The sequence below is a fragment of the Hypanus sabinus genome, chromosome 19, assembly GCF_030144855.1.
Source record: "Hypanus sabinus isolate sHypSab1 chromosome 19, sHypSab1.hap1, whole genome shotgun sequence".
Classification (NCBI taxonomy): Eukaryota; Metazoa; Chordata; class Chondrichthyes; order Myliobatiformes; family Dasyatidae; genus Hypanus; species Hypanus sabinus.
Genome location: NC_082724.1, coordinates 21,095,823 through 21,112,762, shown reverse-complemented (window position 1 = coordinate 21,112,762; position 16,940 = coordinate 21,095,823). Strand labels below are relative to the sequence as shown.

General features: G+C 36.6%; 2 protein-coding genes across 2 annotated transcripts in view; one reads left to right on the top strand and one right to left on the bottom strand.

The window, feature by feature from the left end:
* The window catches only part of chdh (choline dehydrogenase), a 51,695-nt gene extending 47,522 nt beyond the window's left edge, over positions 1 to 4,173 (top strand). The window contains exons 8-9 of the mRNA XM_059944143.1: positions 3,211 to 3,313; positions 3,618 to 4,173. Of these exons, the coding sequence (XP_059800126.1) occupies positions 3,211 to 3,313; positions 3,618 to 4,015 (501 nt within the window). The 3' untranslated portion in view covers positions 4,016 to 4,173. The remainder of the gene's footprint in view (positions 1 to 3,210; positions 3,314 to 3,617) is intronic.
* Positions 4,174 to 4,756: 583 nt separating this feature from the next.
* The window catches only part of LOC132377787 (voltage-dependent L-type calcium channel subunit alpha-1D-like), a 348,931-nt gene continuing 336,747 nt past the window's right edge, over positions 4,757 to 16,940 (bottom strand). The window contains exons 44-48 of the mRNA XM_059944141.1: positions 16,034 to 16,183; positions 14,789 to 14,955; positions 12,745 to 12,866; positions 10,819 to 11,139; positions 4,757 to 9,272 (exon numbers count right to left, since the gene is read on the bottom strand). Of these exons, the coding sequence (XP_059800124.1) occupies positions 8,979 to 9,272; positions 10,819 to 11,139; positions 12,745 to 12,866; positions 14,789 to 14,955; positions 16,034 to 16,183 (1,054 nt within the window). The 3' untranslated portion in view covers positions 4,757 to 8,978. The remainder of the gene's footprint in view (positions 9,273 to 10,818; positions 11,140 to 12,744; positions 12,867 to 14,788; positions 14,956 to 16,033; positions 16,184 to 16,940) is intronic.

Here is a 16,940-nt window from a genome sequence, read left to right as displayed (position 1 = left end):
TGCATAGTTTGGAAGGTTGCTTCAGATATTTAAATCCTTACAGTGGGACAAACCAATTCTTTTTTCACTTTTGAAGAAATATTTCCAATTAATTCAAATAAAGTTTATCTTTTATTCAAAATCAGTTCAATCTTTCTGTAAGGGCCTTTATTGGAAAGTATGTGTTTCTTCATAATGTAAGGAACTAATCATTGTCTTGAGAACTTAAACTTGTTCCATTTTTGGCAACTTTGTTCTCAATTATCATCAGTCTCCACAGTCTGGCATAGTTTTCCCATTTTGAGCTCTCAGTAAAAATCAGTATAGGCAAACAACTCTGTCACGTAGAATAATTTCATGTATGGTATGAAGCAAAACTGAGTGCGAGTATATTGTTTTAATTTCAATTGTTTGAACATTAAGCTGTTGGTATTGACATTAATTGAATACACTGATTTGAAACATTTACTGAGACCAGTGATTAACTGTAAGGGATGAAGATTAAGATTAAACCAAGCTGGTTATAAATGCAAGTTTATTAAGATTATTATGTGAGTCAGTTAGGTTGAAATCAGGTACCATGTTTGATAAATCTAGAAGGAATTGTGTTGAGTGTGCTTTTTCTTTGAGAAAGCAGAGGCGTGAAGTGCCCTCAGGAAATTCACCATTCAGAAAACTAATCAGGAAAATAAAATCAAGTCACAAATGAATCATTGTGAATATCTTTTGAAAGTTCATGAGCCCACTTAGTAGTTCTTTAATTAAGAGTGTTCTGAAAATTTGATTTAAAGTGTTTTTCAGCACTGCTATACAATGTAAGAACTTGGCAGACTTCCTACAGTTCTGAGAGATGAATGTAAGAACATTAGAGCATTGTGTATGACACATGAGATATTTACTGGGAACAACACACACAAAATGCTGGAGGAACTCAGCAGTTCAGACAACTTCTATGGAAATGAATAAACAGTCAATGTAAGAAGGGTGTTGGCCCGAAATATCAACTATTTATTCATCTCTGTAGTTGCTGCCTGACCTGCTGAGTTCCTCCAGCATTTCACAAAATGCTGGGAGAACACAGCAGGCTAGGCAGCATCTATAGGGAGAAGCGCTGTCGACGTTTCGGGCCGAGACCCTTCGTCAGGACTAACTGAGAGGAAAGATAGTAAGAGATTTGAAAGTAGTGGGGGGAGGGGGAAATGCGAAATGATAGAAGACCGGAGGGGATGGGATGAAACTAAGAGCTGGAAAGGTGATTGGCGAAAGTGATACAGAGCTGGAGAAGGGAAAGGATCATGGGACGGGAGGCCTCAGGAGAAAGAAAGGGGGGGGGGAGCACCAGAGGGAGATGGAGAACAGGCAAACAACTAAATATGTCAGGGATGGGGTAAGAAGGGGAGGAGGGGCATTTACAGAAGTTAGAGAAGTCAATGTTCATGCCATCAGGTTGGAGGCTACCCAGCCAGTATATAAGGTGTTGTTCCTCCAACCTGAGTTTGGATTCATTTTGACAGTAGAGGAGGCCATGGATAGACATATCAGAATGGGAATGGGACGTGGAATTAAAATGTGTGGCCACTGGGAGATCCTGCTTTTTCTGGCGGACCGAGCATAGGTGTTCCATAGGTGTCTGCGTTGGGTCACACCAATATATAAAAGGCCACACCGGGAGCACCGGACGCAGTATACCACACCAGCCGACTCACAGGTGAAGTGTCCCATGATCCTTTCCCTTCTCCAGCTCTGTATTACTTTCGCCAATCACCTTTCCAGCTCTTAGCTTCATCCCACCCCCTCCGGTCTTCTCCTATCATTTCGCATTTCCCCCTCCCCCTACTACTTTCAAATCTCTTACTATCTTTCCTTTCGGTTAGTCCTGATGAAGGGTCTCGGCCCAAAACGTCGACAGCGCTTCTCCTTATAGATGCTGCCTGGCCTGCTGTGTTCTACCAGCATTTTGTGTGTGTTGTTTGAATTTCCAGCATCTGCAGATTTCCTCGTGTTTTCTCCAGCATTTTGTGTGTTGCTTTGGACTATCAGCATCTGCAGACTTTCTTGTGTTTATTTTCTACTAGGACCTTTTCTGAAACCTCATTGGAAGAGCAATGTACCTTTGGAATAACTTTAGCCTGCATGCTACATGCCATTGTTTCAAGTGCATATGACTCAAGTGCATTTGTGCACAAAGGTTAGGTTCAGTTTATTATAAAAGTTGGAGCTGAATTGCTAAGTATATATTTTTTGAAAATCTTAGTTTCTACCTCAAGACCAGCTTTGTAAATTCTTGTTTTAAATGTATAGATGGATACTATTCTAAATTTACTTTAGCATGAAGACAATGGAGACTGCAGATGCTGGAATTGAACTAAAAAAAACACTAAGAACTCAGTGGGTCAAGAAGAGGCCTCTGTGACTGATGCAAGGTTGTGACATGAAGTATCAACGTGTACCTTCAGCTTTTATAGATGCTACTTGACCCATTGTGTTCTGTTTTTTTATTGTTCCAAGTTTATTCTAGCCTTTGGTGCAGGCTATAGATCACACCTTTAACAGACAGAGTAATGGGTAAGTTGTAACAGGTAAATCTGTTACTGTAGGCTCCTGTACCTCCTTCCTTCAGTCCCACACCACCAGATTTGGGAACAGTTATTACCCAACAACCAGCAGGTTCCTGAACCAGTGTGAATAACTTCACTCACCTCAACACCGAACCGATTTCACAACCTAAGGACTCATTTTCAAGTTCTCAGTATTATTTTACTTACTGTCCATTACACCGCTGGTGTTTAGGGCAGCAATGAAGGTTTATTTTCTTCATTGCTGTTTTCATAGCAGTTTTGCTTGACCAGTCAGGTTGTTAGCCCTGAGCTGAAACCCCAAACCTGGAAAACCAGTGGACCTCTCAGTCTGGCCTCTACCCTTTGACCTGTTTGGCATGGGTGACCCTACCAAGAACCAAAGCATAAACCCTGACAACTTAGTTCTCTGGGTCACTGAGGCATGCAAACCTCCAAAGTGTGACAAGGTTGAAGTCCTCTTGGAGGATTTACTTACTTATGAATAATATCTGTTTTTTCTGTTTGTCTTCTTTTGAAGTCTTTGTTTTTCATTGGTTTGGCTGGCAATTCTTTGTTCTATTGTGAATGCTTGCAAGAAAATGAATCTTAGTGTAGTGTATGGTGACATGTATTTTCATAATAAATTTACTTTAAATTCTGTAACTTTTGTTAGGTTCATGTGGGTTCAATGAGGCCCACAAGTGTGGGCTGGTTGAAGCTCAAGAATGCAAATCCTAAAGAACACCCAATTATTGAACCAAACTACTTGTCTGCAGGTAATGTTTTGTATCAGTTATAAAGATTCATCTTGTGTGCCCAATTCAACAAATATATTTGCTAGTGTGGCATGATTTAAGAGTCAATTTCTTTGAAAATGCCTCATCTCTTGTGTGACTCTCATTTTGTGTGGCTTCTAAATTTTCAATATAAAACTGTAACGTGAATTTGGAATTGTGTGATGAAAGTTTTAGAATTCTGCACTTATTAATCATGTGGATTTTACCATATGCATGCCTCATACACTTTCACTAAATTACTTATAGTTTTAACTTTTGTATTACTTAATTATTCATTTTGCAGAAACTGACATCTGGGAACTTCGCCAGTCAGTGAAGTTAAGCAGAGAGATTTTTGCTCAAAAGGCCTTTGATCAGTTCCGTGGACCAGAAATTGCTCCCGGCAGCCATGTGCAGACAGACAAGGAAATTGATGCTTTTGTGAAAGAGAAGGCTGATAGTGCCTACCATCCATCCTGCACCTGTAAAATGGGACAACCTTCAGATCCCATGGCAGTGGTCGACCCAGAAACAAGAGTTATAGGGTTAGAAAATTTAAGGGTTGTAGATTCTTCTATAATGCCCAGTATTGTAAGTGGAAACCTAAATTCACCTACAATTATGTTGGCAGAGAAGGCTGCTGACATAATTAGGGGACGTCCAACACCATGCGACAAGGATGTTCCTGTTTTTAAAACCTAGGCACTTGATTTAAAATAAAGCATGCCATATGTTATAATTATTTTCTTCCTGCTTTATGTTCCTCCCATTTAAAAAAAAAAGGTTTTGTACAATGTAAAGGAGCAAAATCTGAATAGTTGTAAATAAACTATTGGATACAAAGTAGTTAACATTTTGAATCTAGTTTTGTATCTTTCATGTTTAAAAAAAGTCGGTTAAATCAAGAATTAAATTCACTTGTTTTTGATTCTTTTGTGTCTGGTGTCAGGATTATGGTTGGACTCGGACCACGTTAATTTAATTTGTAGTTTAATTGGGTATTATTTCTGAATAGATCATTCATCTATTATTATTACCATTATGTCTTAAGAGTCAAAAGAGAGGCTGGCTTGTAATACTCACACACCTAAAAAGACTGAGCCATAATATTGCATATGACCATCTTTTTGCTTTGTGTCTTGAAATATGATTTAATTATGAGTTATAAACAGCTAAACTGTTTCTTTTTTAAGTCACATCTTTTCCAACTAATATTGAATACACATACTATGTAGCCTGTCTGCAATAACTTTGAACTCAAGATAGAAATAGACAACATTAAAAACATTTTAAATTTGTCTTTGCAGATGTTTTCAACTGCTAGTATTGTTTGGCAAATAAAGTGATTGGGAAGATTTTTAGAAATGCATATCAAAGGATTCTTATAAGATCCTTTTTATTTTGAATGGCATATTGGATATCTGCTCTTCCTTTGAATACAAGCTGAGTGGTTTGGGCTCATCTGTTGAAATGATGGATTTCTGAACCACTGATAACTTCACAACACAGGTGGATTATTCAGGCTCCAAAAGGCAAATTCTGAGACAATTTTTCCATGCTGGTTGATGGAGAGGAAAAACAAACGTCTTTTAATAGATAAGTCCAACATCTAGTGGGATATGAATGAATGAATATGCTGTCTATTCAAGGACTTTTTGTCCCATAGGCAGGTAATGATGTTGCTAGACCTCCACTATTATTATTATTATTTAATTATTTATGGTTTTATATTGCTATATTTCTACACTATTCTTGGTTGGTGCGGCTGTAACAAAACCCAATTTCCCTCGGGATCAATAAAGTATGTCTGTCTGTCAAAGTAACACTGTTCTATTTCTAACATGAAAATGTTGTGGTTCTGTTTGTTATTCTCAGTAGTATGTCTTTCATGAGGGGAAGAAATTTGAACATTTATGATGGAAAACTGGACAAGTCATCCCTCATCAGTCTTAGATGCACCACTGAAAGACTCTGCAAGTTGTTAAATGCCTTTCCCAGAATCATCCTAAGAACCCAAAATAATCACCAACGGTTCACCTCTGTGCTAACTTCCTCTGAAACCACTCTGCTCTGCCTTTATCCTCCATCCTCTGAGTGACCTGTAAACATCAATGTCACAAAGTGTGATCATTCAGCTGACTCTTCTTAGTGGGATAAGCTATTTTTAAATGTTTCCCCCTGCTTGAAATCTAGTTTCTCTGTAGTACCACCTCTTACCAAAGTCCCACTCCCTCTATCCTATTTTATAACTAACCACCCAACTTTTCTTCTAATCACCTTTGTAAGTTGATGTGGTAATCATTCCTTTACTGTGGTAATAATTCCTCTCCTGCAAAAACACTGTCTTTACATTGAAACCTTAACTTGAAGTAGACCCAATGAATCCTATCACCCAATATAGTCCCTCAAATTATTTGGCTCGAAACTAATCAGAACCTTTATTGTAAATTCTTCATTTTTGTTTTCACTTTTCTCTGTGGCCTAATCTCACAAAGACACTGCAAGTTCATACACCACTCTGTGATCTCTATCTTCCTCAACTATGGATGCGGAAGCTTCTCCACTTTTTCAACAGAGCCTTTTAACTCTGAAACTTCTGTTTTTCTTCTCTCTTTATAACGTTCTTTAAAACTGAAACTATGACCCATTTCTGTTTTAGAGGTGGTTTTGCATCATGAGAAATGGTTTAGAACATTAAAGGTACTTTTCATTGAAGCAATGCAGTGACAAAAAGGCAATTATTCAAAATACATGAAGAAAAATGGTCTTTTCATAAATTTGCATTCAGGCTTCTAAATTTCACATTACAGTTGGCTGAGAATTTTCAATGGTCCAAGGTACTTGCCTGAAATTGGTTAACGATGTAGATGTGCACACTTAAGTCTACCGAAATTTGACATAGAATTTAGGTATAAATTGTGTCTCATCTCGTTGTACCAGGCCTAATAAGTAGAAAACAACCGAGTGAAAATAGAGTTTTTAATCATGTGCATCCAGCAGACCTGGAGTGATCATCGTAGGCCTACGTAAAAAAAAACAAAGTACAACCACTCTAATCCAAAACACCATCTAATTTATACCAGTTTCGAATAATATTGCCACTTAATATATAGTCATTTCCTGGGAGATTTGTTTATTATGTATAGGATAAGGTAATGTCTTAGCCCATACATTCTTTTTATTCATTAAGACAAATATGTTTGGTTTGTACATGCTCTAAATTGAGTTGGGCAGCAACAATAGATATCTTAAAGGATTTTAAATGTGGCAGGCACATTTGAACAACAATAGGCTGTACAAGATAACTGAAATCAAAATTTACAGGAACTGTAATCCAGTCATGAAATGCTGACTTGCATTTTTGTAATAAGTTAGTTTATAGTATCTACCATGGAAGTACAGCAGGAATAAAAAGTTGGGATTAAAGGTCAACTAAAGAAATTTCTTGTATTGCCCATTATTTTAATAATAATAACTGTTCAGGCTTGTCTAGTGAGAAATCAACTAAATTTTACTCTGGTTTGAATAGTTTCAACTTACAGAAATATACACTATTTTTATGTACATTTCCAGCACTATGGTATGGTAGAATGGAAAATACGGCTACAGAGCTTACATACAATCACAAAATAGTACAACCTTAAAAACTGAATATACAAATACTGTACTACACAAAAGGCTTATTTCATATAAAAGTAGTCATGAAGGTTGAACAGAAGGAAACAGTATGCAATCATAGATTGCCATAATCAGTGAACTGAAGATCAAGAACACCCTCCTTGGAAATGGAATAAAAACTATTTAAAACCCTATTTATTATCCCTGACTGAGGTAAAACATCTTGCTTTAGTTTTTGTTTATTAGTAGTAGAATATACACAAGTGTTTAAAATGTGTACAGTTTAAAAGATTCCAGTGGCTGCTGCTAGTAATGTACCTGCAACTGAAACAGGGCATTATTTAAAATACATAAAAAAGCGTTTTAAATGTACATTGAAAAAAGTGTCTTCAGTTAATTAAGAAAGACCTGCTCCATGGCATAGTTTCTGCAATGGAAAAAGTGTGCAAATGAACATATTTGGTTAAATTAAAAGCATAAAATACTGATGCACATGCTGATAATACCTCATTTGAAGAATCATTACTACAGGAACTTGACCCTTCAGTTGCATGATTTGTAGTTCTCAGCAAAATGTTGTAAATGCTGATAATTACAAAAACATTTAGCCCACCTCATTCTCTGCAGCCCCATTATAAGCTATTGATGTCATGAGAAATTGTATACAAGATATGCAAAAATCAGATTGTTTTACTGAAACCACAGATTATTTTGAAGAATCTCTTGTCTGATTCAACTGAAACTTATCTCAAACTGATTTTGCTTCAGTACAGCAATGTAACTTTCAGTAAATTGGTCAGGCAGTGACAATTGCTAATTACTACAAGTGAGTTAGAAAGGATGAAAAATGTACCAAGAATAATATTTTTAAATATTTATAATTCCAAGTAAAAGTGCAAGTAAATTATCTTTGCATATCCTGTGTAAAGTTAGGTTTATATTTTTAATTTAAAAACTGTTTGCCAAAGTCGGTTCTTTTCCCTTTGGCTCCAGACTTAGCTGAAAACTCTGAAATTAATCTTGAATCATACACAAAGAAAAGGCAGCTCTATCAGTACAATTACTTATGAATTTGTACTTCTATTAAAAATAACAGGAATCTATAGAATTCGTGATGATAAATTTGAACCATAAATATTGCTGCTTATCTTTTACAGTACCAGGATTACAAAATATAGAACATCTCTTTACAAATACAAATTTGTTATATGTTACAACCATGTACAGTTTGTTTATTTTGCAAGAAATGCAGTTTATAAGCTTCAAATTAACCTTACAAAGAAAATGAATGTCTTTCATATTTCCAGTGTAATATGCTCATAAGTCTCTTAGTTGGCAGAAGATTAAGTTCCCTCCATAGCTGATGTAATAAGACAAAAAAAGATGTTATCCTTGGTAAACTCACAATAAAATAGTTAAGGTGAAAAAAACTGCAATTTTTGCCCATGAAAAATAATACTTTGAGATTTGCTGCAGAATTTTAAAAAACTGTTCAGAATGGTTCATATTTCTGACAATTCAGAAGATATGTTTTATATTTTTAAATATTTTGATATGCCATCACTTGCTCCCAACCAAAAGTCCAAATGTATTTCTGAGGTAACAACATGTCATATTTGATTGTCATCACCTTTATAATATTTTCCTTTTAATTACAAGCATCACTATAGAAATAATACACTTCTTCCTTCCAAACAGCAGGGTGCACATTGCTTTGACTGAGAAAACCTCTAGCCTTGTATGATAAAATTATGGCTTCATCTTACAATTTTCTCCTTGGTCCTCAGTATGTCTGTGCATGCCAGTTTGTTGATTGGCTCATACCTCTTCTATTTGACCACATTATCATCAGATCATACTGCTGTACTTGAGAACAAAATAGAGGTTATTTGATCAGATTGTCACCAATTAGGACTTTTACTTATAAGAGTGCAGCATCACATGGAAGTCACTCTATTGGTTACCTGACCTAGTTAGTGCCATAAGAATTTCTTGACTATGAGGCACTTCCTTAATTTTTGTATAAATAATTATTCCATACCAAATGCTATAAAGTAGTGATGCATATCATTTCATCTCCTAGGTCCTCTTCATAGATACCAGTGTCCGGTTCCTCATCACTGTATCCAAAGCCATAGTCCTGTAGCTCATAGTCACGCCTGTTTTTAATGGAAAGTAGATCGCCAGTAGTTCCGTTGTGAAGACCGCCGTTTAATAAACTGCTTGCTGCACTTTCCATTTCGTCAATTGTCATGTCACAGGCATCTGCAAGTTCATGTTTTGTAACTGAAACAAATTTGGGATCTCTTGCATAACGCCCTAGACCTTCTGATATTAGAACCTTTAAAACAGAAAGAAATAATAAATTACTAGTTTCATGAAAAATTTGATTTAAAAGATAGTAATTAAAGCAAGCACTTCTCTTGTGATTTTTTTTGCTAGTGTATTTTAATAGTCTGCAGATTAAAAATAAATATATAGATACTTAGGAGGGGATTTGAATAATTAGTAATTCAGACAAGAAAATTCTCTGTTGTAATGAAGAAGAGTGGGCTCTCAGCTCTTAGAGCAGTTCTTGGGTCATTTTGAAACTCAATTCTACCCTCTGCCCTTAAACCTTATTTAATAAATCTCTTACTGCCTGTCTTGAAAGACCATGATCTGTGGTCAGAGTAGGTCCATTGATAATTAACCACAGTTATGCCAGATGTCAAATGCAGTAAGATATCGGCAATAGAATAGTCTCCATTGCCTATTGCAGGGTCCCATATGGAGCATTAGACCCCAGTATTGCTGGGATGCCCTAGTGTTCTAGCAGAGAATTAGCACATGGATCTTCTAGGGCAGCACTGGAAATACTACTGATTTCAATGACAGTTCCAGGGTTGCAGATTAGGAAGTAAGGAGTAAGACAAGTTATTTTGCCTTAGTTTAATCCTCTAATTATTTTAAGTATTTTCAATTAACCTTGCTGCTTGAATATTTATAGTTTTAAATGTGAAAAGTGAAATCAAATTACCCTGACAGTAGCTTCCCTATCCTAACCTGAAAGTAACCACTTTATCACCGTCATTATGTGCCATGTTGTATGACGTAGGCGATCATGGTCTCATGACCATGTTTATTCTTGGCAAATTTTCTACAAAAGTGGCTTGCAATCGCCTTCTTCTAGGAAGTGATCTGGGTGACTCCAGCAATTATCAATACTCTTCTGAGATTGTCTGCCTGGCATCAGTGATTGCATATCCAGGAATTGTGATACGCACCAGCTACTCAAACGACCATCTACCACCTGCTCTTATGGCCTCATGTGACCCTGATCTGGTGGGGGGGGGGGGGGGGTGGGGAGGGAGGAGAACAAACAGGTTTTACAGGATGACCTGCAGGCTCGCGGAGGAAAGGAGCCTTACAGCTCCTTTGGCACAGACCTATCTCCAAGCCATCAACCATACATCACCCTCTTAAAATTATTACCAATTTTTGTGCACAGTGATTTATTTAAATAGCTGCAATTTGTACCATGCAGCTCAAAAACTCAAAATATGAAGGCATCTTGTATGCTTTTAAACATTTTTGTCATAACTATTGGAATATCAGGAAAAGGTTGTGTTAAGAAGTAAAACAATATATTCTAGTTCTTTCTATTTAAATCATTTGTAATGTTGATTGATTGTAATTTAGTAATGCAGACCGCTGCTAATGACTCAATGTTTTAAATCAATGTAAACACTGGACATTGTCCTTTAGAGAGAAATGGTGAAAGGATGAAATTAACAAAATATAGTAGCAGGCTTCACCGCCTTTTTTTAAGGTCGATTAGGCACTCAGGGTACCTTGTGTAACTTCACATCCAGTTTACCATCATACAAAAAGTTTCTGATACTTACAGCTTCCACCAGGCTGTCTGCACTTCCTCGTTTCTCATGGTACCGTTGTAGAACGCTATTTGGAACGGCTAACTTTGTTGGAGTATATGTTTTATATGGAATGTCAACATCTTCTGTATACCAAGAGCTTCTGTTCATTGAGCGAAAGCTACCATTCATATTTTCCCTGGAATCAACACGATCTACGCGGATCAGGGGTGTGTAGTAAGGCGAGCGCTCTTTGCTGGGTGGTGTAGCTGGAGGTGTTGCCCAGGAACGTGTTGATCGTGCTGGTGAGAGCCTTCTACTTTTGTATGAGTCCATTCCTGCCACAGCCATAACCTGTTCGTCCACAAGGGATAAAATGAATAATGCAGATCTGCAAACTTCATAATTACTATACAACCAACTAAATTTAGAATAAAACAGAAAATTATGGAAACTAATAGTAAGTTGGGCAGCATCTGTGGGAAGCGAGAAACAGGTAAAGTTTCAGAGCAGTAACTTTTCAACAGAATAGTGTTCTGATGAAGGTCTTGGCTCAAAACGTCAATCACTTATTCCCTCCACACATGCCATCTGTCCTGTCGAGTTCCTCCAGGATTTTGTGTACAGTGCTGAAGATTTCTATCATTTGCAGAACTTCTTATGTTTAGAATTTAAGTAGCTTTTCTCCCCTTCCCTTTGAAGTACATTATTGCTCCAAACAAAGGCTGCAAGTATTGAATGCCACATCAAATTTCAAACTGTTACTTAATGCAAGATGGGCCTGTGGTGAACTACATATTCCTGTCTGGACATGCCCCCCACCGCGGTGACTGCTCCTGTGGCTCCTCCCACAGACCCCGGTATAAAGGCGACTGGAGACAATCTCAGTCTCCAGGATGTTGTGTGATGGTCTCTTGCTGCTTGTGCTTTCTTCCAGCCAATAAAAGCCTACCTCAACCCACGTCTCAGAGTTATTGATGGTGCAGCAGGGCCTTATTCCAGAATTGTTCCTAATGACTGACTGCAAGCTTATAAAGAAAAAGGGTGCCATGGTAGTGTAGTAGTTAGCACGATGCTACTACAGCTCAGAACTTGGGGCTGAATTGCAACATTGCCTGAAAGGTGTTTATACATTCTCCTTGTGAACGCAAGGGTTTCCACTGGGTTTTCTGGTTTCCTCCTACAGCTCAAGGTGGTCACAATTATAATAATTGGTTATTGTAAATTGTCCTGTGATTAGGTTGGTGGTAAATAGGTGGGATGCTGGAAGTGCAGCAGGGTCTAATCCAGACTGTGTCTATAAATAAAATAATATCAAGGTCCAGTTACCAAATTAATAGATTTTTTCTGCCATCATCCAACTAGGCACAAGAAGACAGAGATAACAAAATAAATCAGATTTATTTTCTGCTCATCCGTAGAGGAAAAGTATCAGGACTGATAAAGGGTCTGAGCCCAAAACATCAGCCGTTTATTTCCCTCCATAGATGCTGTATGACTTGCTGAGTTCCTCCAGTATTTTGTGTGTGTTACATTGATGTTTGCTACCATTTCACCTTAGTGATTGGCTTGATGTATGAATGTGAACAATAAGCAAGTTATCAGATCAGGGACAAGAATTCTCTTATCATATTCACTCGAAAAGCTTATGTGCGCACACACATTTTAACAGTAATTGATTAGTAAGTTACTAGAAAAAGGAAGTGGTAGTGGTCATATCAGCTCCAAACATCACAGGAAACTCATGATAAATTAATTACACTTGTGATGTCATACCTAGTGTGACTTAGCAGCTCACCATTTTTAATTTTTTCAGCTTTGTGATATTTTGTGTGCAGAATTCAATTTTTTTGTTAATGTACTTAATGATTTGAAAAATACAATTTGTTTCTAAATTATTATTTATATCCAGTGCAATTTTGCTTATATTTAACATCAAGAAATGCACAAAAGATTCACCTGATGTTGCATTAAATGTAGTGGCAGAGCCGTACGCTGTTGAAATATAGGAGACAGGGAGATATCATCCTGACTACTTTGCCTGCGTAGACACTCAAAATTGAAGGAAGGTCTCCGATTTGCTGTCAAAACAAATTCTAGTTAAATTTTAAAACAACATTTGTTCTTTTAGATCTTTATCAAATTTGACTTCATTAATCTGAAGTGAACTGCACAAATGGAATAAAGTTCAAAACATTACGACACTTAAACATGAGCTGAGCTCTTTGGCTCAGTTTTTTTTAACGAGGCTGTCACCTTTAACTTATGGTACACTGGACTTTTACACTTGAATCTAAATCCTGCTGATATTTATTAATATCTACAATACCTCCATGATCAAATTTTCAAATATGTGTTGCTGAAGCCACACCCTATACCAACTCCCATCTCACTCTTCAAAAGCTTCAGCTAGTTCAGAATTTGGTCTGTGATGTCTTACCCAGAAAGGATTTCTCACCGCTGGTTTCCATCATGATCATTTGCCACTGCACCCTAATGTACTGGATCGGAAAATTAATCATTCACCACATGTATTATTTAGCTTGCACTACTTAGTCTTCCTGGCACAACACTGTATCTCCAGAAATTCTTTCTGAAACCAGACTGTCTCTGGACAACCTTTGTACAATCTCAGTCAAAAACTTACTACCTACAAGCATTGTTTTGTTTAATTTCTTGCTCAGTATTTATACTGTAAACCACACTGTGCCACCATAGGAAGCTGTTTCTATATTAGACTTCACACATTGCCAATATGGGGTATTTGTACTGCAGTTGAGATAAGCACATATTAATGCTGGAGTTTTCCTTATGAATGTTGCCACTAAACTTAGTGAGGAAGCAGACTTTTTTTTTGCTGCACCAAATAGGCTGAAAACTTCCATCACATTTAGTACAACAGTTAAACAACCAGAGCAACATCTGAGGAGCTTAAAGGTTTTCAGTGAAAAATCAGATGACAGTAATTATTAAACAAACTGATTATATAAACCACTCGAAGTATTTTTCTAACAAAAATAAATATGCCAAAAGTACACTCAGTGGCCACCTTGTTAGGTACCTCCTGTACCCAATAAAGTGGCCATTGAGTGTACGTTCATGGTCTTCTGCTGGAGTAGCACATCCACTTAAAGGTTTGGCATCTTGCTCTCACATGTTGTAACACTTGGTTATTTGAGTTACTGTCACCTTGAATCAGTCTGGCCATTCTAATTTGACCTCTCTCATTAACAGGGCATTTTCACCCACAGAGTTGCTGCTCATTGTATGTTTTTTGCTTTTTGCACCACTATCTGCAAACTCTAATGACTGTTGTGTGTGAAAATCCAAGGATATCAGCTCTTTCTGCGACACTCAAACCACCCCATCTGGCACCAACAAGCCTTGGTCAAAGTCACTTAGATCACATTTCTTCCCCATTGTATGTTTGATCTGAACATCAACTGAACCTCTTGACCATGTCTGCATGCTTTTATGCATTGAGTTGCAGCCACATGATTGGCTGACTAGATATTTGCATGAATGAGCAGGTGTACATGTGTGCCTAGTAAAGTGGTCATTGAGTGTATATTGTTGCTTAAGCCTGATTAATAAAAAGAGCAGATAATTCTGTTATATTTACATTCCAATGACTTAATCATAATATCATTTTGTTTCTCATTAACAACAGATTAAAAGCTGACATGTCAGAAATCCCTTTCCTTGTTTGAAATCATTCATTATATACGAGAGAAGTAAATAGCTTCTAAATATATGATAATATTGTTTAGTATCTTGCACATTTTAGGAAAAAATTATTTCTTAGCAGTCAGTTTACCATATATGCAGACAATTGGACAATTGAGTTCAATAAAATATCTACAAAAGGTACATTTTAAAAACTTGTTCTTTTGCAATATTGTCTTGTCAATTTGCAAAGAATAAATGAACAAAGTGTTGTTTATTTCACATTCACATTTGGCATAAAAAAAGTAATCTTTGTTTGGTCATAGAAATTATTCACCTGTAGGTGTCGGTGGAAGCAGTCGTCGCCGTGGAGAACGCCGGGGTTCAATGTAATAGTGGTACTCATCGTCTTCATAGGAACCACAAGGATGATGATAGCCTTTTGGTCTTTCAAAATCCACATCATTATTTTGAATTTGATTCTGATAGTCTCTATGGATTTGCCTTTATGGTACATGGGATGAAATTAAAAAAATACTGAGAATTTTCACAGACGTAATATGGCTAACAGCAGTACAAACTGGCAGTGTTCTTGCATTTTCCACCAGAAGTGGATGAGAAAACCCTACTGTACTGGACTCCATCTTTACCTGTTGGAAAAGCTGAAGAGCTTTGAAGTTTTTTTTTGACATTCAGAAGCATTTAAAACAACAAAGGATTAAGCGAACAATTAAAACAATGTAAAACTTAACATTTTACAAATATTTTAGGTAGCTTTAACTTTTAAAAAAGTGCATAGATAAATGGAACAATTAATGAAACTGAAATATCTAAAGTAAGGAATTTGTCTTCCCCTATGTTTATTATTCGCAACCCAACTGTTAACATTAAAATCAATAGGGTTGCAGATCCTGTGCCAGATTTAACCTGGCAGAAGACCCGAAACCCTACATCCCATCATAAATTAGAACTAGTTTCCACTATTTGATTGAATCCCTAAGTGTGGGAAGTACATGTTTGATTATGGAAAACCTATTTAGGATGGTGGTAAATATTGGTAGTAAAACCTATTTAATATGTTAAAGCTAATATCTGTGAGTTCACACAGAACAGATTCTAAGTGGGAATTATTTATGTGGAGGAGTGCCTACAGGCAATAGAATTCTCATTAATGTATGCAATCCACTAAACACTGTATGTTAAACCTTGAAAGATGTTTCCTGCTCCCTTCAATCTATAGATTGGGAATAAGGTGTTCCACTGCTAAACTGGTATAATTTTCATCACAGAATTGGCAGAAAACATAATGCCTTAAAAATAGTACTATTAAAGCAGCAATGATCTTTTGTCCTAATGAAATATTAAAAATGATGGGGAAGGGTCCAGAATGTGTCATTTATTTCACATTCACATGTGGCACACTGCAAAGTAATAATTGCCACTATTTTTTAATGCGTAGAGGATAATGGAATTGAACTCTAAAAACTGTGGTGAGACTAAAACAAGTTACATTAAAAACAATCGAATTTTACTTAGCTCATAGCTGATTTTTAAATAGATTAGTCCTACAAAAGTATCTTACTTATCCACTGTTTGTACAGTATCCTCTTCATAGTATTCCTCCCCACTATAATATTCCTGATCTCCTGAATATTGCTCCTCCTCAAACCAATCATCTGGTCTTGTCTCCTCTCGACAAATTGTGGGCAGACAGCTTTCACCAGAATCTGATCTATAGAAAATCAAGACATAGCATTAATACTGGGCATTCTTTTATTTAATAGATTTCAAAGCTGCTATCACATGCAAAGCTTACAGATACATAAAACATTTAAGTGCAGAAAAGTAAAAACTTAAACTGCAAACCTGATGACGTACTGCAATCTATAGAATTAAAACCAAAATAAACGTAAACTGTAGATAAATTTAGTTGCAATTTCAACATTAACAAAATAAAACTATTAATGTATTCTGCTGTCAAGACAGTGAATATATGTTAAACATGAATGGTGTAAGGAATATGGAGATTTAAGAAAACATACCTAGTATTAGTTTCATAATAACGTATTCTGGTCCAGAAAGTAGGAAAAATTAAGGAAATACAGAAATTTCAATAACTTTTCTGCTCATACGTGCAAAGATCTTTCAAGATTGACAGAAATTAAAGGCAGATCCACACTTTCAGAGGCATGTTTAACTTCCCACCTAATTCACATAATGTTTCTGATTCCCCACATGGACAAAAATCTGAATAAAATAAATGAATGAATGCCCACACCCTTTCAATGATGAAAGCTATCTGGGAAAAATAATTGCTCACTTTGGGGTTGTGACACCTGGTTCCAAATTTTATCTGAGTAAACAGCTTCTCAACATCAACACTATCAGCACCTTGCAAAATGTCTAATTCAAATGTGTATTGCCCAGTATTACTCCATCTTTTTTGGACAACTAGTGGTGTGCCACATAGATCTGTTCTTGGGTTCCTG